The sequence below is a fragment of the Mustela nigripes genome, chromosome 17 (assembly GCF_022355385.1).
Source record: "Mustela nigripes isolate SB6536 chromosome 17, MUSNIG.SB6536, whole genome shotgun sequence".
NCBI classification, from domain to species: domain Eukaryota; kingdom Metazoa; phylum Chordata; class Mammalia; order Carnivora; family Mustelidae; genus Mustela; species Mustela nigripes.
In genome coordinates this window covers 4,371,306-4,394,370 of record NC_081573.1, presented here as the reverse complement: position 1 = coordinate 4,394,370, position 23,065 = coordinate 4,371,306, and the positions used below count along the sequence as shown (strand labels likewise).

Sequence of the window (23,065 nt, the reverse complement as noted above, 5' to 3'; positions counted from 1 at the left end):
CTCATTCCTTCTTATGGCTGAATAACATTTCATTGTATGGATATCTTGCATTTTGTTTGTCATTGTCAGTTGATGGCGACTGTTAACACTTTTAATGCTGCTATAAATATTCATGTTCCAGTTTCTGTGTGGTTGTATGTTTTTATTTCTCCTGGAAATCTGTCTAGGAGGGGGAATTGTTGGATCTCAGGGTAACTCTATGTTTGACTTTTTTGAACTACCAGCCTGTTTCCCACAGTCTGCCCCATTTTATGCTCCCACCAGCAGTGTGTGAGGGTTTCAGTTTCTCCTCATCCTTGCCCAAACTTGCTATTATCTGACTTTTTAATTTTAGCCATCCTCATGGATGCGAAGTGGTACCTACCTCCTTGTGATTTTTATTTGCATTTCTCTGATGACTAATGATGCAGATATTTTCATGTGCTTTTTGGCCATTTGTGTATCTCCTTTGGGAAATGTCTATTCAGATCTCTAGCCCATTCAAAAATTGTGTGATTTGTATTTTTGATACTGACTTGGAAGAGTTCTTAATCTATTTGTTTTGTTTGTTTGTTTGTTTTAAAAGATTTTATTTATTTATTTGACAAAGAGAGAGAGAGAGATCACAAGTAGGCAGAGGCAGGTGGGTGGGGGGGGGAAGCAGAATGACCAGGATGTCACCATCTTCCACCTTCCCCTCCCACACACCCCAGGAGACTAGTGAGATCCCTGTGAAGTTTTAAATTTGTATTGATTTTCTAATGAATGCGGTTAAGTAGTCTTTCAGGAGACTCTGGTTTTAGAGGCATTTGAGGATCCTCCTCAGGGAGATGGTGGTCTTTGGTTGGGAAGAGCCCCGCATGGTTGGTAAGGTGGGATTGAGACCCAGAGGGAGCACTGCTTCTTGGCATGGCCAAGGGAAGGAAATAGCATTTCCTTGGGCAGCCTCCATGGGAGAGGCTTGTGGAGGATGCCCTAAGCCTTGGATTTTGGGGACTGAAAATCTCTCTTTAATAAAATTTCTATGAGAATCCAAGAAGGTGATCACAGCTTCATTCACCCAGATAAAGGCAGTTCATCGGCACTGATGGTGACCAGTGCTCCAGGCCCTGTCCAGCGCTCTATAAACATACAGACACCCAAAATTGGCATCTCGACCCTACCAGAGTGATAATGCAATTATGACTAGTCTACAGATGAGGAAGCTGGAGGGTCAGAGTGGTAAAGCCACTTACCAATGGTCACAGAGCGAGTAAGTGGTAGTTGGGCCTTGAAAAGACTGACCCTACTAATCCATTCAGTCATGATTGTTGAGAACCGGTGAGCTGAACGTTATGGTTCTAGGCTCTAGAGACAGAGAGGTGAAGGAGACAAGGATCCCTACTTTGGAGAGGGACATTCAAGGGAGAGGGCTTGACATTTGAAGGGGAGGAGCTAACATTCTAACAGGAGGAGCTGACATGCCAGTGGGAGGGGTTAACATTCTGGGGAAGGAGCTAACATCCCAGGGGGAGGGGCTGACATTTTTTTTTTTTTAAGATTTTATTTATTTATTTGACACAGAGATAGATCACAAGTAGGCAGAGAGGCAGGCAGAGAGGGAGGGGGAAGCAAGCTCCCCGCGGAGCAGAGACCCTGATGTGGGGCTGGATCCCAGGACCCTGAGATCATGACCCAAGCCCAAGGCAGAGGCCCAACCCGCTGAGCCACCCAGGCGACCCAGGGGCTGACATTTTGAGGGAGGGTTTACATAGTACAGGGAGGGGCTGACACCCCAGGAGGAGGGGTTGATATTCTGGGAAAGGGGTCAACAGTCCTGGGGAAGAGGTGAAATTCTGGGTGAAGAGCTAACATCCCAGGGGAGGGGTTGACATCTCAGGGGAGGGACTGATACCCCAAGGGGAGGGGCTGATACCCCAAGGGGAGGGGCTGACATTCTGGGGGAGGAGCTTATGTCCCAAGGGGAGGGGCCAACAACCCCTATCTTTCAGAGCCTACAGCCTCCTCCTCACAATAGTCTGTCCCTTCAAGTATTGATGGAGCCCACGGCACAAATCTCTGCTATCCTCTGAATCCCTGACCAGAACAGGGCCTCTGCCCTCACAGAGCTCACAGCCTAGGGAAGAAAGTCCTGAACAGCAAAATCCTGCAGAAAGATATTTACCTCCCCGGCAGGAGGGAAGCAATTACTCGCTCTTAATCACTACCTCTGTTTCTCTCAGCAGGGAGAGAGGGAAGGCGGCGCCCCCAATCTGGCCTGGTTTGAGATGTTCCTAGCCGTGGGAGACAGACAGACTGTCATCAAACGTCGGAAAATAGCTGTCATGAGACTCCTCACCCCCTGACACTTGACACCTTTCCCTTCCCAGCACCTGAAGCCCTCCTTCCTCGCTGGCAACAAAGCCGTAGTTTCTGTTCCTGTTGACTGAGCACAGAATGCTTCCTAATCCTCACACACCCCTGCTGGGGTAGAGAGACTGAACTGCTCAGGGTCCCAGTCAGGGTCAGGATGTCAGGGTCCGGGTTCAAACTCAGCACTGTGGCGGGAGTCCAGAGGCCATGCCCTTCCCAACACACACGACCAGCTGTGCTATGGGTCTCCTGGTTCCCATTCTTGTCCCTGCAGAATCAAATGAAGAAGGGGGGCAAGATGACAGCCTTACCCCTTTGTCTGTTTCATTCGCTTCTGTGTCCCTCGCTTCTGTGTCCCTCGCTCCTGAGATGCGGTCTATCATGAATGATGCCCCGCCCCACCCTCTGGGTCTTGTGCTGACCCAGACCTTGCCCAGTGTAATGAATTATTCATTTCTTTGAAAAATGGGGACTTCCCATGTGCCTCCTCCAGTGGTGGGTGATGCTGGGGACCCCAGAGTCATCATCCCAGGACTCTGATCTGAAAGAGGCTGCAGGCTGGCCACAGAGATGGATATGGTCAGTGAGCTATCAAATTGGTTATGGCTATGACAAAGCAGGGACCAGGTGTAAGGGGTGGAGGGGGTGGGCTTGAGAGATGGAGTTGAAGGCTTTGATGGGGTCTGTTGGAAGGCCAGGCTGAGGGGCACCGGGGAGCCATGGGAGGTGTGTGAGCAGAGAAGGGTTAGAGTCAACCCTGAATGTAGAGGAGTCCCTCTGGGGTCTCCTGGGGGACAGAAAGAGGCCAGGAGAAAGTGAGCATGAGGGTCCTGGGGAAGAGGAGAAGGCCTGAGTGGGGGCCAGGCCATAGAGATGGAGAAGAGAGTATGAAGGAGGGAGGGGCTAGTAGTGGGCTCTAATCCAGGACACCCTCCCTCGCCTCATCTCCTTCCAGTCTGGCAGAGCATGGGAGACTAACCTCTCCATTTCCCACAGCCTGCCACACCCTCCAGGCCTCCCCTGCCACCATCCTGGGTCCAGACCCCCTCTTCTGGCAGCCTGCCCTCAACTCCGTACTCCTGTCCTCAGAGGCAAACTTACTGACTTTCAAACTGTGTGACCTTCAGAGCACCTCCATTTGCTGGTCTATGAAATGGGTGTATTCATTTCTAATGGCTGCTGTAACCAATATCTATAAACTTAAAGGCTTAAAACCACATGAATCTATCCTGCAGTTCTGGGGGCCCTAAATTGGGGTGGGTCACTGGGTTCAAGAGGAGAGTCCATTTCCTTTCCTTCTCTAGTTTCTGAAATTGCCCTGTTTTGTGGCTCGTGGACCTTGGTCCATCTTCAGAACCAGCAGGATTGGTCTCTGGGTCCCTCGCTCTTCTGCCTCCCTCTCCTACTTCCTAGTGACTATATGCCCCCCCAAGATAATCCAGGATCCTCTCCCCATTTTGACAAATAGGCTTAATTTCATCTGTGTCTTTACTACCCTGCTGCTTCTGCTGGGGTTGGTGGGGATAGGGGATCCCAGGCCAGACATGGTGGAAGTGTGGGTGCTGCTCAGACCACTGGAGCTCACCCTGGGTGGGGGAGGGGAGGGTGAGTAGTGGGTGCTTCAACCCTATGCGTTACACACCTGGGGACCAGGCCTCCAGGCTATGCCAGACCCTTGGCAGAACGGAGGGAGAGTGTCTGAGGAGGACATGGGTGAGAGGTCCAGTCATCCTGGGAGGACTTGAAGGGAAATTCCTGGGGGTTGGAGACAGTATGGGGGAAGGCAGAGGGTGGGGGAGGTCCTGTCTCCTCCAAGCCTGGAAAATATGGGGTGTGCAGGTTCAGCAAGAGATGGATATAGGAGAATGGGGAGGCAGAGAGAGAGGAGGAGAGAGAGGGACAGAGATGCAGAGAGGACAGGGAGGAGGGAGACAGAGACGGGGTGGAGGGAGACACAGAAGACCCTGAGAAAGTGGGACAGAGACCCTGAGAGAGGGATAGAGACGCTGGTGGGGGGCGGAGATGATGCAGAAGCCCTGAGAAATGAGGTGAAATGGAAGAGGTGGAGGGGAGGGGATGCGTGCAGGTGCAAACGTGATGAGACTGCGTAGACATGGGCGTCAGATGGCAGCCAAAGTAGGGAGGGGAGGTGAGAGGCAGGTCAGGCTGCCAGGAGGGATCAAGTGGAAGAGGAGACAGAAAAAGATATGGAGACAAAGACCCAGTGAGAGACAGGAACACGAAGAGCTCTAGCGAAAGACCGAAATAGCACCAGCCTCAACCTGAAGAAGAGCGCTCGGGGGAGACAGACGGACAGGGAGACAGACCACGGGCTGTGGGCTTGCATGTAAAGGCAGGACTGTGGACATGGCTGAGGAATTTAGAATGAGTGTGACCCTCCACAAGCCTGATTATCCCAGGACTGAGCGCTTCCTGTGATCCAGGGCTCTGGGAGCTCAAACTGGAAAGTTCGATGCAGCCCAGGACGCCTTGGTCCCCCAGATGGAACAGAGCAACACTGGGACAGCCCTGGGCCACCGGCTTCTCTGGCTCAGCACTGCGTTGGTTATCATCATGCCTGTCTTCTCTCACTGCCCTGGGAAATGGGCCTCCCCATCGCCCTTCCGGTGCCCTGCTCTGGGAACAAACTACTTTGTCTTTCTCTTGTTTTCAAACTCCCAAATGTTGCTAAACTAAAGGTTAAATTTTGCTTCACGTTCTGAGTCTTTTGATGTATCCACGGAGCTGCCGTGGACTGAGCTCCAAGGCGGGCGGGGAAATTCCTCTCTTCTTGTCTTGGGAAAATGCATTACAGAGACGCCTCTGACCCTGGCTGCACATCACAATCTCCAGGGGGAGCTTTTAAAATCCAATCGATGTCCAGGCCCCATCCCCAGGCTTTGTGGTTTAAGTGGTCCAGGGTAGAGCTGGTCTCTGGGACTTTCAAAAGCTCCCCACGGGCAGCGGGCTGAGCCCCATCCCTCTGAAGTGCCTGTGGTTGTAGAAATGCAACCTTAATAGCTCCCAGGGGACCCAGAACCCCAGCACTAAGTGGTTGAAAACCCTAGGGGCGGGGAGCGGGGGCATGCACAGATCAACTGCTCTGTCTGTATTTGGTTGTTCTACAAGCATTAACAGCCAAGACCCAAGCTGGGGGTCCCTTAGGAGTCAGATCCTATTCTGTGCACCCCACTTTCAAGCTCCCTGGTCACGGCCACCAAGGATGGGAGGGGGGAGCAAGCAGCCACACTGGGAGCAGGAGGGGTTTTAGGAAGCCTTCTAGAGGAAGCAGACGCAGAGCAGAGGTGGGAAGGGGCACTCCAGGCGGGAAGCACAGCTTGTATGTGCAAAGACACAAGGGAATAACATTTTTTACTATCTCTGTTATATGTGGTTAAGGATATACTGGGGCGGGGTGCGGGGGAGCTGTGCGAAGGGTGTAGGTGAGATGGAAAGGAAAAGAAAAGAAAAAAGACTAGAGGGACGTCAGGTCCTACACAACTCCAAGGCCAAGCTGAAGGGCTGGGACTCTTGGGGGAGGGGGGCCATCTGAGATGGGGGACATGGGAAGGCTGCTAGCAGGGAGGGACAGAGTCAGCTCTGGATGTAAAGGACCTCTGTGAAAGCTAGAGGTTAGAGACAGGAAGTAAGGCGAAGGTCCGGGGAGAGAGAAACCCTGGTGGGAGCCCGCCAGGAAGGTCTCTGAATTCCGGTTTGCCCAAGCCAAGTTCCCTCCCGGAGCCGGGCGGACTACCTTCTGGCTGGGAAAATGGTCCAACACCTCCCTCGTGTGGTGGCTCCTAGTTTTGCAGCCAGGGTTTCCCGTAAGTAAAACTAACCTCTACATCAGGACGTTTTTGAAAAATAAAGAGGACGGGGGCACCTGGGTGGCTCAGTGGGTTAAGCCGCTGCCTTCAGCTCAGGTCATGATCTCAGGGTCCTGGGTTCAAGTCCTGTATCAGGCTCTCTGCTCGGCAGGAGCCTGCTTCCTCCTCTTTCTCTCTGCCTGCCTCTCTGCCTACTTGTGATCTCTCTCTGTCAAATAAATAAATAAAATCTTTAAAAAAGAAATAAAGAGGACGCTATTAACCAATGACGTTGCAACAACTGGCCCAAGGTGTCTGCAATCCGCGAGGCAAAATTGTAGTGAGGCTATAAGTCCGTTCCTAATCGAAATTTGCTAAGCCTTTCCTGCGAAAGTCGGGATGTTTGGTCACCCTCTTCAGGAGCTGCCCTTTTAGATATTGAGTCAAAATAAAATTGTTCATCATATAAGAAAGTGGAGGAAGCTCAGCCAAAGGCTGGGGTGTCCTCCAGGGCATTCCATCTGCTGGGGATGAAGGCAGGCAGTGGGGAGGAGGTGGTTAGTGAGGGAGCTAGTAACAGACTGTCTGGAGGTCTAGACACTTCTATAGGAAGGGGCATTAATAGTGGGTATTGAAGGTTGAGTAGAAGTTTTCTAAGAAAAGAGAAAGATGTGTTGCAAAATATAACAATGAAGATGATACCTGACAAACTCAGTTTGTGTCTTTGGTCTCAAGTTTTTCTGGCTGTGGCCTTCAGAGCCCACTGAACAAAAATTTTCACCTTTGTCTGACTGAGAAGAAAACCAGGGTTCAGAGAGAAGGAATGTAGCTGAAGTACGCAGCAGTTCTTGTTGATGCCAGGTGAGTCAGTCCTGCTCTCTCTCCTCTCTGTGCCTTCTATTTTTTTTTTTTTTAAGATTTTATTTGAGAGAGAGAGAGAGAGAGCATGAGCAGAGGGGAGGGGGACAGGGAGAGGGAGAAGCAGACTCCCCTGCTGAGCAGGCAGCCCATTGTGGGATTTGATCCCAATACCTTGGGATCATGACCTGAGCCAAAGGCAGACACTTAACTGAGCCACCCAGGTGCCCCTTCCCTCTGTGCCTTTGCACCCAGAGTACAAATGTCCTTCCTCCTAACTGCTCCCAAAAGACTCCTACTCATCTCTCAAAACTCAGCTCAAATTTTGGGTTCCCTGTCTCAAACCAGAGACTCCGGGCCTCTAGCCCCTCCTTTATCAGGCCCAGGAGACTGGCCCCCCTCCTGGCCCCCCTCCTCCTGCCCCTCCAACAGAGCCGGGGAGGCTGTGACCAGCCAGGATGAAACAGGTTGTGCTGATTCAGTCCATTTATTTGGTCTCAGAGGCCAGAGTCATGATCCAGGGCCGAATGCTCTTGGATTAGGCATCCTGTGTCTTCTCATTGCTGAGCCTAAGGGAGGAAGACACAGAAAATCACAGAGGCATGGGAGAGGAGAAGAGGCTAAGTGGTTAAAATTGGGGCCAAAGAAAAAAAATTAAAAAAAAAATTGGGGCCAAAGAGACAGAGATTCAGCTCACCACCCTTACCCTCTTCCCACTCACCTTGTTGAAGAAGTAGATGGAGGCAAGGATGGTGAATACAGCCATAGCCAGGGTTACGTTCTGGGGGGAGCAGTCAGAGGTCAGGGCTTATTCCCTTCCTTCCCTCCCTCTGACCTCCCTCCCCCTGCGAGACCCCTCCTCACTTCCTGAAAGTTCATGGCCATGGTCTTGAACTCCGTGCTTGCTTGACCTTCCTCTTCCTTTCCTGGACTCTGAGGCAAAGAGGACAGATCAGCCACTAGAACGTAAGAGGGGTTGCCTGGGAGACCAGAATGGTGGCCGTGGTGACGAGAGAAGGGCATTCTGGGTAGAGGGGACATGGGACAGATACTGGAGGGAGAGGGGACTTGGAGGCAGAATGTTACATGCAGTATGTGAATTTGGGATGGGGACGTTTGAAATCAGAGAATCCAGATCTTCAACACTACACTGAGAAATCTGTCCCCCTCGCCCCCCAACCCTAGAGTGCTGGGAGCCATGGGAGGCTGTGAACAGGGGAGGCACTGAGTCAGCTCTGACTGTCAGTGTCTTAGGAACAAGGAAGAGGCTGGAAGCTGGGAGGTGGCCCCTGGGAAAATTTTCTCCCGCAGTCTGCCAGACCCGAGGTTGTGAGGAGCAGCAGCTGAACTGAGCATTCCCATGAGTCTTGTCACTAGTGCTGGGGGGTACAGGGTGGCAACTTGCCCACCTGTGGACCACAGGCACAGGGACAGCGCCAGAGACTCCAACTGTGTCCCCCCCAACCCCGGGTTCCCTGACTTTCACCCCACCAACCTTCCCGCTGGCATTATAGGTGTCCAACTCTTTTTGTTTGTTACACCTTAGAACTAACTTCCCGGTTACCAGAAATATGGAGGCTAAAGAAAAAAGTACAGTCAAAGGTCATCACCCACAGGTCCCATCTCTGTGAATTCTCCTCGCTAAATTCTCTGTAATCCCAAAATGCCATGCCCTTTGCCTTCTCGTGGTCATTAGTGGACATGGGCAGAACGGCCAAAATTTTGAGTTGCTGGATACATACATGGTCCCAGGTACACACATGGTCCCAACGAGGTGACACTCTGCCCTTTGAACTCATTCATCCTCAAAGCAGCCCTGTGAGGCACAGATGGCACTCATTCCCATTGTATGGATTTGATGAATGAGGAGGCACAGAGAGGTACGTAACTTGCCCACAGTTGCACAGCTTGTAAAGGGGGTTTGAATGCAGCCAAGCCAAAGCTGGGGTCTGGGTGTTCAACCACTGGGCTGTGCTGGCTGTGGCCAGCTGTGGGTGGCACCGGAAGAAGGTAACATCTCCAAGAAGCCCAAGAGAGCTTCAAAGGGTGCCAACATTGAAGGGGTGAGAATAGGAAAAGACAGACTGACGTTGTGAGGAGGGAGGAGAAGGCAGAGAATGTGTCTAGAATGTCTCCTTTCGCACCCAGGTTAAGGGTCTCTGGTTCAAATCCCAGTTTTGCCACACACTGCCTGTGTTCCTCAGGCAAATTACTGACCCTGCTGTGCCTCGGTTTCCCCACCTGCACAATGGGGATGGTGAGAACAGAATCAGCCCCTGCCAGAGCTGCAGTGAAGATTAAACAGGCTGATCCACTGGCAAATCCAAGGCTGGCAAAGGCCCCAGGGGAGCCAGATCCCAGGAGGCCACCTCGGCTCCTGGGGGAGGCATGCCAGGACCTGCTTTCCGGGGGGTGCTGAGGCAGGGGTAATGAGCAGGTGGGGCTGCGGCGCAGACGGTGGGCTGAGCTCAGCGTCTGGGCTGTGCGGAGATGGCTGGGACAGGGTTTTGGGGCCTCCCCGCTGGACTTCTCCTGCTCCTGCCGCTGCTGCAGCCCCAGCCCCTGACCGAAGGACCCCTGGTGTTTGTGGCTGTGGTGAGGTTGTCCCCTGCCCTGGCCTGGCCTCTCCCCTCTCCTCAGCCAGCCCTGACCTGGTCCCGTCCCCAGGTGTTCCGCCATGGTGACCGGGCCCCGCTGGCCTCCTACCCCACGGACCCACACAAGGAGGCAATTGCAGCTGTGTGGCCAAGAGGCCTGGGACAGCTGACAGGGGTGAGAAGCCGGGGTGCGGGGGAGGAGTGGGTGGGGTAGGGAGGGGTCTGCTGAGGCTTCCTCTGTCCTCAGGAGGGGGTCCGCCAGCAGCTGGAGTTGGGACGGTTCCTGAGGAGCCGCTATGAGGCCTTTCTGAGCCCGGAGTACCGGCGGGAGGAGGTACTGCCAATGAGATGACCCTTGCTTGGCCTTCTGATCTCTCACCTCTGACCTCCACTGACTCCAAAAGTTGGGCCTCCACCTCTGGCCTTTGACCCCCAATAACCTGACCTGCACCCCATATCTGATCCCTGACCTCCAATCCATCAGCTAACTTGCACTGACCTCTGACCTCTGACCCCATCTCGACACGTGTCCCATGCTTCACCTCTGATCTCTGGGCTCCATCAACTGACTTTATTTCCTGGCCTTCCCCTCTGTCTTCAGACACCCACCAACTCTAACCAGACCTTCTGACCTCTGGTTTCTGATTCCAAAACTTGACTGATTCTGACTTTGACCCTCAGTGGTTCAATGTGCCCTCAAGAGTTCAGTGTTTGATCTCTGCCCTTCGTCAAATCTGATTTGTCTTTCCTATGTCCTCCTCTGTCTTTTGATATCTCTCAATTAGGATCATTCCTTCTGACCTCTGACCTCTGATCCCTGAGAGACATGTCCTGAATTCTGGTCCCATGTCCTTCCACCTCCCCTTTAAACCTTGAACTCCAACTTCCAGCCATCAGCAATTGTGATCTTCCTTTCTTTCACTGATGCAACTGACTCCTTTAATCCCACATGTTCGCCCAACTTCTGACCTCCAACCCCACTGCTCCTGACCTTGACCTCTGACTGTTGGTCCCATCTTCCAACATGGAAGACCAGACACTCCCGCTCACCCTCAGCTTTGACTTCCAACACCTGACCTTCGACCCTGAACTTAATCTGAAGCTTTTAGTTTGATGCTGCAGCCAACCTCTGACCCGACATTGAGCCCCTTGCCTGCCTTCTCCCCGCCACCGCAGGTGTATGTCCGCAGCACTGACTTTGACCGCACACTGGAGAGTGCTCAGGCCAACCTCGCAGGGCTGTTCCCTGAGGCTGCCCCGGGTCGCCCAGAGGCTGCCTGGAGGCCCATCCCGGTGCACACAGTGCCCATCACCGAGGACAAGGTCAGGGGGCTGGACAGGTGCAGGGGGGTGGGAGGGATGGAGTGAGACCTCGACCCCTAGGTGGGGGGAGCCAGTGATTGGGAGAGGCAGCCTGTGCTGGCTGGGAGCAGTGAGACCCGCCCTGCGACAGAGCTGTCTAGGTGGCTCATGGATGTCGTGAGCCGCCATCCCCATGATGTGCGGCCAGATTTGGGAGAGACCGCATATTTTGAAAAGAGAGATTTGGACGAGGGCTCCACAGCCCCAGATCCCGCACTGCGACTGTGGGGTCCCAGTCACGCTGTCCTCTCTGAGCCTCAGTTTCCCCCAGCTGCTGAGGTTCCCCATGCGCAGCTGTCCCCGATACCATGAGCTGCTAAGAGAGGCCACAGAGGCGGCGGAGTACCAGACTGCCCTGGAGGGCTGGACAGTGAGCTGGGCTGGCGGGGCGCGCTGGGAAGGGTGTGGGGCGGGGGCGGGGCCGGGGGCGGCCGGTTGGACTCACCCAGGTTCCGTGCACCCAGGACTTCCTGACTCACCTGGAGAACGTCACCGGGCTGTTGTTGGTTGGAGAGCCGCTCCGCAGGGCATGGAAGGTTCTAGACACACTGATATGCCAGGTGAGCCCCTGCCCCACCCAACCAGCTGAGTGATTAAGGGCACCTGGATTCAAATCCCAGTTTTGCTGCTCACTATCTGCGTTCCCTCAGGCAAGTCACTTAATTCTTGGTGCCTCAGTTTGCCCTTCTGCACAGTGGGGATACCAACAGCACTTGGGGTTTCTGGGAAGATCAAAACGGGTTAATCCACGCAATATGCTTAGAACAATGCCTGGCATGCAGGCCTGCAGGAATGGTTGAGGCTACATGTTTGCTGTTCCTCCTCTGTTAGATCTCTTGTGGGAAAGGCTCCCAAACCCAGAACTTGGGCAGCAGGGACCGACTGGCACCGGTGTGATGCTCTTTAGATAGATAGTCTTTGCTTAGCCCATTCCGTAAGAATTACCCTAGTTGCACGGTGGGAGTAACAACGTGTGTGATTAAGAGGGCTGCCTAGCCCCCACTGGATGTATTCTGAGGGAGATGGTATTGCCACCATGGGAACCTTCTAGATTCCAAAACGTCTGATGTTTGAAACACCCCTGGCTCCTTGCGTGGGGGCTCCTGGGCTGTGGGGTGATGGTCATTATTATTGTTAATTAATGATGGCTATTGGCCATGATTTCCTGACCAGCCAGCCCATGAGGGGTTTGGCGGAGGGGTGGGAGAGAGGACTGCAGCTCAGGGGGACAGCACAAGTACTCGAAGGGCCTGAGGAGAGCATAACAAGCTCAGAATGTCCCAGTCACTTTGTCTTCTCTCCATGTCTCTCTCCAGCAAGCCCATGGTCTTCCCCTCCCATCCTGGGCCTCCCCGAAAGTCCTACGGACCCTAGCCCAGATCTCGGCTTTGGATATTGGGGCCCATGTGGGTCCACCCCGGGCAGCGGAGAAGGCCCAGCTGACAGGGGGTGAGGTGTGGGGCTGGGAGGCTGGGAGGCCTAAGCGCCTTCCTTTGGGGGATTCTTAGCACTGTTCTTGTCCTCACAGGGATCCTGCTGGATGCCATCCTTGCCAACTTCTCTCGGGCCCAGCACCTCGGGCTGCCCCTCAAGATGGTTATGTACTCAGCTGTGAGTCTTTGGGGAGGGAGGCAGTGCCACGTGGGCACAGGGATGGGGGATGTCAGATGGCAATGTGGATGGTCAGGAAGAGCTGGTGGGGTGGTCTCAATGGAACTTCAGCCCACTGCCTTGGGTAACTCATATCTTCAAACCGTACTCTCAGACTGTATCACTAGAGGTATATAGTCTAGAAGGAGGGAGGTGTTGGTGTTATAAGAGAATCTGGCTCTTCTGCAAAGACAAGCTGTTTAACTGAGCTGCCCAATCATATTTTTGCATCTTTTTGACCAATTTTCATTAAATGATTTCCTGTATCTGGTGGGACTGCCTCCAGGGTGAGCTGATTTGGGGGGCAGGGTTGGTTCTAAGAGATCTGGGGGGCATCTGGGAGGAAGCCGGATGCATAAGTCTAGAGTTCAGGAGAGGGGAGACATCAAAAGAGGAGCGTGTCTCAGCCCTGGGATCCACCTGCAGCACGACAGCACCCTGCTGGCCCTCCAGGGAGCCCTGGGTCTCTATGATGGGCACACCCCACCGTATGCTGCCTGCCTCGGCTTTGAATTCCGGAGGCGCCTCGGGGACCCGGATGAAGATGCAGGGTAAGGAGAGGGCAGTGCCCGGGAATGGGCGGGACAGGACTGTCTCAAGAAGAGATGGGGTCCCAGGCAGAGGGGGATTTGTGTGGGATGGCTCAAGGAGGTTGATACGTAGGAATCAGGAATCCAGTGTCTCCACTCCAGATTTAAGTCAGTGACGGGGGAGGTAAGGAGGGATCTGGGTGCTATCACCTCCTGTCTTCCTCCAGGAATGTCACCATCTCCCTCTTCTACCGCAACGACTCCACTGGACTGCCCCTGACCCTTAGCCTCCCCGGGTGCCCTGGCGCCTGCCCGCTAGCCCGCTTCCGTCAGCTCACTGCTCCGGCCCGGCCTCCAGCTCACGGGGTCCCCTGTCACGGCTCCCATGAGCCTGCCACCCCTGCAGGTGATGGCCACTGGCGTTGGGGCGGGAGTGTGGGGGGGCCCAGGTCCCGAGACTCACACTCCCATGTTCTCCCCACAGCCACTGTGGTGCCCCTGCTGGCCGGGGCTGTGGCAGTGCTGGCGGCGCTCAGCGTGGGGCTGGGCCTGCTGGCCTGGAGACCCAGCTGCCTGCGGGCCTGGGGGCGCCCTGTGTGAGCTGGGAACCCGGGCACCCCCTCCTCCACAGCTGGCATTGCACCCCAACATGTCTGCTCACCCACTGCTTTGGCTTCCGTGACTTACTGTGCGCACCTGTTCCTGCAGGAGATGGGGGCGGCGGGGCTCTCTGGCCAGGAAGCTGCAGGCAGTTGTGCGTGTGATCCTGCGTGTGTCATGGATGTGTGCCCAGGGTGGTTTGTGTACGTGTTTGGCTCCTGTGTCTACACATTCACGTGTGCTTCTGCACTTCTACACAGGAGCAGAGACTCACATTGGTGCCTATGTGCATGTGTCCCTGTGACACATTTCTATGCATACACGTGTGTGCTGGTGCATGTGGGGCTGCTGTGTATGGGTGTGTTCCTGTTGTCTCCATACAAGCTGGGGAGTATATGCTACATCAGTACACGTGGGGCTACAGGTTTGTAGGTGTGCACCTGCTCTGGGCACCCCTGCACAGGTCACACGCCTTGTGGAGACAGGGCTCCTGGGACCCAATCTGGCTCTGGTGACCCTTGCAGGCTCTTGGGGCAGTAGGGACTGGTGTCACCTTTTCCCCCAACTTCTGGGCGGGGTGGGTCAGGCCTGCAGTGTAGCAGGAGAGCCTTCTGGCAGTGCCAGGTCCAGAGCCGTGGGCAAGCTTGAGGCAAGCTGAGTGACCAGCCTCTGCTCCCACCTCACTTGGCAGAGCCCAGAACCCCAATTCATCAGACCCCACAACCCTGGCCATTAACCTCCTGGGAACCAGCACAGCAGGTGGGGCTGGGAACATCACTCAGGGCTGCTGCGCAATGGTGGGGGGCAGGGGGTGAGTGGGGGTCTGCAGCAGTATCCATTGGCTGCCACGTGGCTAAATGAAATAAAGTGTAACGTTCCAGCCCCGGCTGCATTGGCTGCAGCTTGGGGTCTCTGGCCAGGCCTGGCTGGTCAGAGTAGGTAGGGCTCCCCTCATTGTAAGCACAGCTTGTGACGGCATTAAGACTCAAGCTGCCCTTCACACCTGCTAGTGAACAGCAGGCTCGTTCACGTGTTCCCACACCTAACCGCTCAACCTGCAAGGGGAGGTGCACACTCCCACCGCGTGCCAAGTGCCCCAAATGTGCAGCACCAGTCCCCCCAGCCATACCCCTAGCATGTGGCACTGATGGTCACACCTGAGTTGTCCGTGGAGAGCCCAGTGTACAGGTGCCCATCGGTTAGGGTAGCTAGAGGTGGTCAGAGATGGGGTGCCTACAGACAGAAGCTACTTCTAGCCATGAGGACCCCAAACTTCTACCTGGGGGGGAATAAGGCCCAGGGCCCTCAGACTGGGGCCAGCAGCCCTGGAGCCTGTACAATTTAGGAAAGCTTGAGATCTTCTTTCACACCCATCCCTGGGTGTGGGCTCAGCTCTACTGATGTCCATACCTCCCTGCCCATCACTGGCCCTGGAGGTATGGAGCCATCACAGGGCTGCAGAGTGTCTTCATGAGCTTCTGTGGGGAGAGCTGGTGGTGATGGCGGCGAGAAGCATCTTCTTGCTTAGAGATTTGGACCCAAAGTTCTAGCAGGTTCCCCTACCCTGTTCTAAGTGACTCCAGTAGGGGCCCAGACTTCTCAGCATACTGGGATGGCCCAAGGAGATGGCTGGGGGGCTTTCCTAGGGCCACAGTGCAAGACCTTACCCTCCCCCAGGAGAGTTCTAGATTCCCACCAGGACCATGCCACAACCCTGCTCAGACACCAAGGTCCACACACAGCAATGCTCACGCTATTTAATGAGTCCCATGTGCCCAGTGTGGCCTGCCAGGGTGGCTGGCTGTCGTCACAAAGCTGTGATTCTTGGCCCCAACATCTTTAATCCAGATGTGACCAACACTGGCCAGAGGTCATACATCTGCCTAATGGGACTGGCAGCTGCTTCTCCAGGTGAGCAAACAGCAGAGGTCCACTTTAAATGGGAAAGGAATTGCAAAACAGTAATAAAAAAGTCTTAAGGGGAAAAAACATTCCAAGAGAAAGGAGCATCCCTAAAATCAAAATGTACATGCTTTAAATCATTAGGTAAAAACACTGCATTTAAAAATACCTTAAAAAAGGTACAAACTTCAAGGTGCTTTCATATCAATGGGCCGTGGGGTCTCCCCACTTGGCCTGTAGTGCTTAGGGGGCCCATGTGGCCAAGGGGTGGGTGCCTGCCCACCCACTGTGCCAATCGGGCTGAAATGTAACGGATAAAAAGGAACAGGTCATGCCCCAGGGGAACGAGGCACCTAGGGCCACTGGCTGGCTCACCTGCCTCCACTGCTCTGGCTGGTGACACCTGTGGGGTGGCTGGGGGCAAGGACAGTCCCCTCTTCTGGGAACCTCAAATACAGTAACAGTGCGGCCTGCTGTGGGGAAGCTGGAGAACAGGCAGACGGGCCATCCCTCAGTCTATGACGTTGGGGGCGGGGGGGGGGGGGGGGGTTCTGGTGGGTAGGTGGAGCCAGAGTGTGTTTCCCCTGGAATCCAGCCTCCCTCTGCCACGGAGTCCCATTGAAAACCTGGCCGGGAGGCCTAGTCATGGTGCACAGGCACAGGCGGCTCCTCCCCACAGGCCTGGTCTGAGTAGGGGGGAGGTGGGGGCTGCTCGTCCCCCAGCATATAGGCTGGGTGGCTGCGGCTACGCTTGGCCTCTTTGATGTACAGCTCCAGGAGCACCTTGGTGGGCTGCTTGTCCACCCTCTCCTTGGGCACGCCATGGCTCAGCAGCCAGCCCATGAGGTCTTTGCGTGTCGGGTTGGGCCCCAACATGAGCTTGGCACGGCCTGGCTGGCTCTGACGCCAGAGCAGGCCCACGTCGGCGATGGTCTGGATCTCCATCACCGCTTCCAGCACCGTCATGCCCTTGACCAGCAGGCTGACGAGCGAGAGCCGCAGCTCCGACGGTGCGGCCGTTAGCAGGCGCCGCTGGAGGCCCTGCGTGAAGGGCACGTCCTCAGGTGCGGGCCTTAGCCCCTGCTCGCCTGCGGGAGGCGAGGATGGCTCGCGGTAGATCCAGTCCAGCATGCCCAGCTCACGTACCAGCTGGATGCCCTCCTCCATGGTGGTCCAGGGTCGAAAGGGCAGCTCGGTAGCCTCGAAGTGCAAGAAGGATTCCCAGCGCTGGCGCCAGGCCAGCAGCAGCCAGGTGAGCAGTGACTTGCAGCCACCCCGCAGGGTCTTACAGCGATAGTTGAAGATGGCATCGCTGGTCAGGTCGCCCAGCAGGGCCAGCTCTCCAGAATTCAGGGACAGGGCCGGGCCCCCCTGGTCATACACACGCAGGATCCAGGTGATCATGAGCTCATTAGGGTTCTGCTTGAAGCGCCGTGAGATGGCCAGGAGCTCGGTGTACGTGTAGTAACGGTCCCCCCGCCTTATCTGGGTGAGTGCCAGTGCTCTCTCAGCCATGGTCACAGCTGTCCCCTGCAGGTAACAGCAGGAAGCCCGGAGGGGTGCCGCCGCAGGACCTTTATGGAAGGACAGAGGTCATCAATGGGAAATTAGTCACACCCTCCAGCACCTCCCTGGAGTGGGACCCCTCAGATCCCCAGGTGTCAAAGGTCCCGGGGGGCACTGTGTCCTCAGGGGAGGTCAGAGCCCAGTGCTGAACATCATGGGGGTCCAAGCACAGTCCCTGCAAAAAGCCCTGGCAGTCAGCATCACTGCAACCTCTCCTGTACCCACCTCCTCCTGCCACCTCCCCCCATCGGCACACTGTGAGGATCAAGTGACTCCAGAACTCAGCATTTGCTTTTGCAGGATGAGCATCATCTACAGATCTTACAACAATAAGTTATCCTGGTATTAATAATAAGAGAGACCCTCTTCTGTTCTTACCAAGCACAGGGATGGTGTGGCTGTTTGATTCCTGGAGGAACCACCTGCAGACGGGAAGGGGTCAGGGAGGGAAGAGCGGGTCAGTGGGGCACAGGACAGCCATGGGCCTCCATCCCTCCCTCTCCAGAGTGGGGGCCCCTCAGATCCCGCCGGGTGTCAAAGGTCCCAGGGGGGCACCTTGTCCTCAGGGGAGGTCAGAGCCCAGTGCTGGGCATCATGGGGGCCCTGGTACCCTTTGTCACCTCCTCACTCAGGTCGCAGAGCCACCTCCCTCCAGTCCTAAGGTTGGGGGAGGGGGGATGACAGACAAGAGCTCATCCAGGTGGGACAAATGACTGATACGTGGCCATTGAGGCACCAAGGAGCAAGCCCCCATCACATGCCTTTTGATGCCATATTTCCCCCCACACAATCACCAATGCAACTGACTACAGCATGCCCCCACCCCACCCCACCCCACCCAGGGATGCTTCTCCTCCTGGAAAACAGAGATTTGTCTGACAGACCCATGGGGGGATGGGGGCCTCCCTCCTGTGTTCAACTCCAAGGAGCCCCTACTGGAAACACCCCATGTCTCCTCTGTCTGTACCTCACGTTCCTCCCACCCTGCCCTGCACCTCTTCCAAAGCCTCCAGTTCTGCTCTCATCTCCCCTCACCTGTCCTTGCTGAACAAATGGAAACTCCCTACTCCACTTTCTCAGAAATTCCCTCTCAGCGGCAATGAAATGCTCTGCAGAAGGACACCCTAGGCGAAGAGCCCTGGTCCTCAGATACTCGTGATCTGAAATCTGAGCTCACTTATCACAAAAAGTAGCTTCTTCTCCCTGAAGTGCTGTCAGAAGAGTGGAAACCTCCAAGGACACCAGAACATACTTGCAGTTCTGTTCCCAACAGAAAAGAGCGTCCTAGAGCCAAGAACACTGGTTTCTTTTCTGATAACAGGTCTCTACACCCATTTTAGGATTTAGCTTCTTGAAACACTTGAGCAACATTCTCCAGATAAAGGGTCCCTTTAGACAATGGTTACTGTGTAAATCAAGGGTAACTTTAATAACTGTAGCAGCTTATAGGTAAAGGATTCTGGGGAAGCTAAGCTCTGCTTCAAAGAAACCCTCAGTATTAACAGTGATAAATGTTGCCAGCTTGTTTCTTTTTTTCTGCTGACTTTGCAAATTAGATTTCTGGTTAGCCCCTTTCTTTGAAACCCATATATAGGTTTATGTTTTCTTCCATAATCCATGTATTCTCCATCTAATTCAACCCCTACCTTTGAAGATGGGAAACATCACTGCTACCCTCTCCCCCTGCCCTCTCCCCAACTGCACAGAGGACTCAAGCCCATATGTTCCTCAAGTGTGGTGCCTACTTGACAGACTTAGAAACTGAGGCTCAGGAGACCAATCACTTGTCTAGCTCTCCAAGCTCATGAAGAGCAGAGCTGGGATTTGAACCCAGGCCCATTCTGGCTACACTTCCACGGCTATAAATGAACAGGGATTTGCATGGGGATTTGCATCCCCAGCACAAACGCTGGCCCATAAATACATGTCCACACACCAGAGAGATGTGAAGTGAAGTCACTCCAAATGAAGGTATTTTAGATTTGGGGTTGGGGGGGAGCAGGTGGGCCAGGGAGTGGAAGCAAAGGTTCTCACCAAGATGAGGTCGTAGTGGGTGGTCCTTCAGCTTGAAGATACACCTGTAACACAGAAAGGACATAGGGAGGGTGGAGGAAGAAACAGTCTTGGGGCAGGGGTGGTGGTCCAGAGACATCCAAACCAGGGCCTCTCAGATCCCCAGGTGTCAAAGGTCCTGGGGGGCACTGCATCCTCACGGGTGATAGGAGCCCAGTGCTGGACATCATGGGAGCCCTGGTCCCCAAGGCAACCACATCCCAAGACCACTCACCTTCAGGAACAGAGGCCAGATTAATTGCACTCAAGAGACTGGAAACACAAAACCCATCAGGAAGGTCTGAAAGCCCTCAACTCTCCCTATGGAGACACGCCATACCCCACTTCCCCAGTGTCATAGGTCCACAGGGTACTGTCCTCAAACCCACTACATGGAGAAACCCCAGTGTCTATCAGCCCTTGCCCCGTTCTACAGATTTTCAGCATTGGCTCTACTTGCTAGTACCTGAAGCAATGAAAGCTGCTAGGGTACACATCCATCCCTTGGAAGAACCTATTGGGAGATAAAGGAGGGAGCTATTCTAGGAAAAAAACACAAAAAACAAAAAACAAAAAAACCCAAAAACCCCTAAGATATAAGCAGCATATGCAATGACCAGAGACCCTTTACTGCAACCATTCTGGAATAAATCCGCTGAGGAAGACATTTTGGAGACGACTTTGAAACCACAAATACAATATAAAGTGTTAACTATTTTCGATAAAATTAAAAACGTGCCTTCAAAACCCAAGGAAAGCAAACATGGCAAAACGTTACAACTTAAACTTTGGTGGCATTCCCACCAGCCTGAGGATTTTAATGATAAAAAGTGAAGCAGAAATACATCGGACAACAGCGACAGAGGGCGCACCAGTGAGTGAGGAGAAAAATCCTTTCACTTGTGGGGCGGCCACTGTTAGGATCAAGTCAATGATTTTCCAGGTGGTTGCCCAAAGGGAGAAAAAACTCAGAGAGGATTTTTGGTGGGTCCTGGTGGGGAGACAGATGATCAGCCACCTGCCACGGGGCTGGGTCTTCTCCGGAATCAGGAAACCAATGGATGTCCAAGACCCCAAGGACCAATGAGCCCAAAAGTTACGTCTCACGAGAATGATGCTTGGAGTGAACACAAAACTCCGGATACCTGGACGGGCCGTGTCAGAATGATTCGTGAGGGTAAACAAAGGCCCCACTTGCTTACTCCTAAAACCACACCTACATGGTTCTCAGAAACAACCCAGTAATTCATTTCGAGACTCTGCTCCGCCTCATTCCTTAGAAATCCTCCCCCAATAAACTTTGTGGTAGGCTGTACAAAATGCCAGCCATGTGCAATCGAAAAAACAGCGACGGCCTAAGGAAAACAAATGTAGCTAACACAGGGGTGGAAAACCTAAGAGAAACTCTAGAGTCACACGCGCTCCCCAGCCCTCCCAGCCCGCCCAAGATTAGTGGTTAAGATGGCGGAGCCCTGCAACGTGGGAAACAGAGATGGCGCAGCCAGACTGCGGTACAAAGGCACGCTAGCTCCGGGAGTCTTCATTCGCTCCGGCGGCAAGAGTCCTCCCCACCCTGACCGCCCTTGGCAAAGGTGCACCCCCCGCAAAGAACCCTAGGCTCGCCTCGGAATGCGCGCCGGGGTCTCACAAGGGCCCAGACCCCTTTCACGCGACGACCTGGCCGCCTCGCCGCAGCCCTGGGGCACCTCCTGACAGAAGCTACCCAGATCCCAAAGCCCAAACGCGCGAACGGAATGAAGCCATAAGAACAAGAACATCTTACCCGTCCCTCAGCCTCTCCAAAGCGTGCGCCGGTGGCCTCGCGTCCCGCTTTATAGTGCGCGCCGCTCGCCGGGTCCACCGCGCGCGCCAGCCCGGGCTCCGCCCCGAGGCGTCCAGCACACGCACCGGTGTCGGAAAACCAACTTTGGCGCTTGGGAAAGCGAATAATGCCTATTCTCGCAAAATCTTCCTGAACAGACAACAGAATGTTGTCCCTGGAGTCGGAGAAAAGGAGCAGTGGGATATCGGGCCCCGTTATCCTGTCAGGAGAGTCAGGCAATTCTGAAGACAGTAACAAAGGCGGGCTGAAAAGGGGCAGGACCCCGAATGCGGCCGGAGAAGGACCGCGAGGCAACTGGAATTGCCAGCGGGGCACCGGCGCCAGCCCTGGGCGCAAGGGGCGGGGCCTACCCCGACGAAGTCCGAGCGCAGGGCCGGGGCGGGGCCAGCGCGGAGATTGACAAGGACGTTCTGGGGCGGTGCTCGCGTGGCGCAGAATGAGAGGCTGGTCCTGAGCTGCGAAAGGAGGGGTTGGTCTCTGGACGCCCGGCTGGAAGCCTGGACGTCTGGATCAAAGGGAGGAGGATGCTGGGGGCCTGGAATCCTGGGCTGAGGTCCGGATTCCCTGCCCTCAACTCCCCACCCCCAGTCTAGATGATCTAAGACCTGGGGGCTTGGATTCTTCGTAGGGTTGGAGCTCTAGGGAGTGTCTTTCAACTGACAATGATTGTAAACATTTTCTTTTCAAAGATAAAAAATGAAACTTTCCGCTTCAAACCCAACCCACTCACTAGAGTCGCCACTGTCGATGTGGTGTAGACTTTTAACATTATGGCTGTACACACGCATACAAGTATTGTGGGTAATGATGTTTCCCGCCCCTCCTCCACTCTGTCCCATAAATAGTCCTCCTGCCCATCAGTACATATAGAGTGACCTCATTCCTTAAACAGAGGCAAAGTATTCCCTTCTGGAGTGGAACACACATTGTCTCCCTTGTCATTTGGATTGTTTTTTTCCCATGAAGTTTATGGTCTGAAGTAAAAGAGACTTACACCCTCCTGTTAAGAAAATGAGACATTCCCTTCACTGGATTTTGCCTCACTCAGAATAGAGCAAAGCCCTCACTGTGGCTCACAAAGGCCAGAGTGAACTGTCTCCTGTTCCCCCTCTGTCCCTGCCCCCCCTACCTTGCTCAGGGCTTCCCTAGTCTTCTTGGAGCCTGCCAAGGATGGACATTTGTACCTCAGGACCTTTGCACTTGTTGTTCCCTCTGTCGGGAATCATTTCCCTCAGTCTATCCCTATGGCTCCCCTCTCTTCAGTCATGTGTCTGTTCAGATGTCACCTTGGCAAGGAGACCCCACCCCTTCCCAGACCTGTCTCTCTTCCCCTCTTTTATTTTTCCTCATAACACTTATCCCTAACATATCTCTTTGTGGGCATATATTTTTGCCTCTCTGCCAAAATGTCAAGCCATAAAAATAAGGATTTGTGGCTAGTTTGATCACTGCTATCGATCCAGTGTCTGCCACATAGTTGAAGCTCAATTTACATTAAAGATGAAGATAATTTGAGAACCTTTTGTGGGAGAGAAGTGGCAGGATTATTTTAGTAACCCTTAAAGAACACAAACTATGGACTAGGTGTTATGTTAAATTCTATCTAAGTTGAAGTACTATCATTACCCCCATTTTACAGATGAGGAAACAGACCCAGATGGTTCAATACCTGGGCACAGGTCACAGAGCTAATAAGTGGCAGAGCCTACCCTCAACCCTTCTAGCTTAACCACTGTGTGAAAGGGAAGTAGAGGGGTCCCCCTGGTTGAGACCCTGCAGAGGGACCCAGGCAATGTAATAAAATCTGTACTTGAGTTTCAACCCTGCCTCTGCTCAGCAAATGACTCTGAGAGCAAAAATATGTCACATCGAACAACCTTAAAGATAGGTATACAGGTAAATAGACAATTTTTTTTTTTTTAAAACAGCTCTGTGTTGGGGGACGATTAAGGAAGAAGAGGAGGTCGC

At 54.0% G+C, this 23,065-nt stretch overlaps 2 protein-coding genes and 3 non-coding genes across 6 annotated transcripts; 1 reads left to right on the top strand and 4 right to left on the bottom strand.

Annotated features, from left to right (window-relative positions):
* Positions 1-9,485: 9,485 nt before the first annotated feature.
* Positions 9,486-13,734, top strand: ACP4 (acid phosphatase 4). The gene is made up of 11 exons (XM_059382814.1): positions 9,486-9,590; positions 9,663-9,767; positions 9,840-9,926; positions 10,769-10,915; positions 11,226-11,324; positions 11,419-11,514; positions 12,271-12,403; positions 12,483-12,565; positions 13,031-13,155; positions 13,362-13,540; positions 13,619-13,734. The coding sequence occupies exons 1-11, from the start codon at positions 9,486-9,488 to the stop codon at positions 13,732-13,734; spliced, it is 1,275 nt and encodes a 424-aa protein (XP_059238797.1).
* Positions 13,735-15,477: 1,743 nt separating this feature from the next.
* On the bottom strand, positions 15,478-21,389 carry LOC132005338 (Friend virus susceptibility protein 1-like). 2 transcript variants are annotated; one of them, XM_059382341.1, is made up of 4 exons: positions 21,038-21,389; positions 19,237-19,280; positions 17,581-17,624; positions 15,478-17,210 (listed from the first exon to the last, which is right to left on the bottom strand). In XM_059382341.1, exon 4 carries the CDS (start codon positions 17,149-17,151, stop codon positions 16,276-16,278), a length of 876 nt encoding a protein of 291 aa, XP_059238324.1. In that variant the 5' UTR covers positions 17,152-17,210; positions 17,581-17,624; positions 19,237-19,280; positions 21,038-21,389; the 3' UTR covers positions 15,478-16,275. The 2 variants fall into 2 exon arrangements, with proteins under 2 accessions (XP_059238324.1, XP_059238325.1); XM_059382342.1 differs by lacking the exon at positions 21,038-21,389 and adding an exon at positions 19,721-19,762.
* On the bottom strand, positions 17,276-17,366 carry LOC132006245 (small nucleolar RNA SNORD88). Its single transcript, XR_009401028.1, has one exon. It is a non-coding gene; the product is annotated as a small nucleolar RNA SNORD88 (small nucleolar RNA).
* Positions 17,713-17,806, bottom strand: LOC132006246 (small nucleolar RNA SNORD88). The gene has a single exon (XR_009401029.1). It is a non-coding gene; the product is annotated as a small nucleolar RNA SNORD88 (small nucleolar RNA).
* LOC132006247 (small nucleolar RNA SNORD88) lies at positions 19,363-19,453 on the bottom strand. The gene has a single exon (XR_009401030.1). It is a non-coding gene; the product is annotated as a small nucleolar RNA SNORD88 (small nucleolar RNA).
* Positions 21,390-23,065: the final 1,676 nt, after the last annotated feature.

Coding starts and splice junctions, on each gene's coding strand:
- ACP4 (XM_059382814.1), top strand. CDS start 9,486: ATGGCTGGGACAGGGTTTTGGGGCCTCCCCGCTGGACTTCTCCTGCTC. Junction 10,916..11,225: donor TGCCCATCACCGAGGACAAG/GTCAGGGGGCTG, acceptor AGTTTCCCCCAG/CTGCTGAGGTTCCCCATGCG. Junction 13,541..13,618: donor TGAGCCTGCCACCCCTGCAG/GTGATGGCCACT, acceptor TTCTCCCCACAG/CCACTGTGGTGCCCCTGCTG.
- LOC132005338 (XM_059382341.1), bottom strand. CDS start 17,151: ATGGCTGAGAGAGCACTGGCACTCACCCAGATAAGGCGGGGGGACCGT.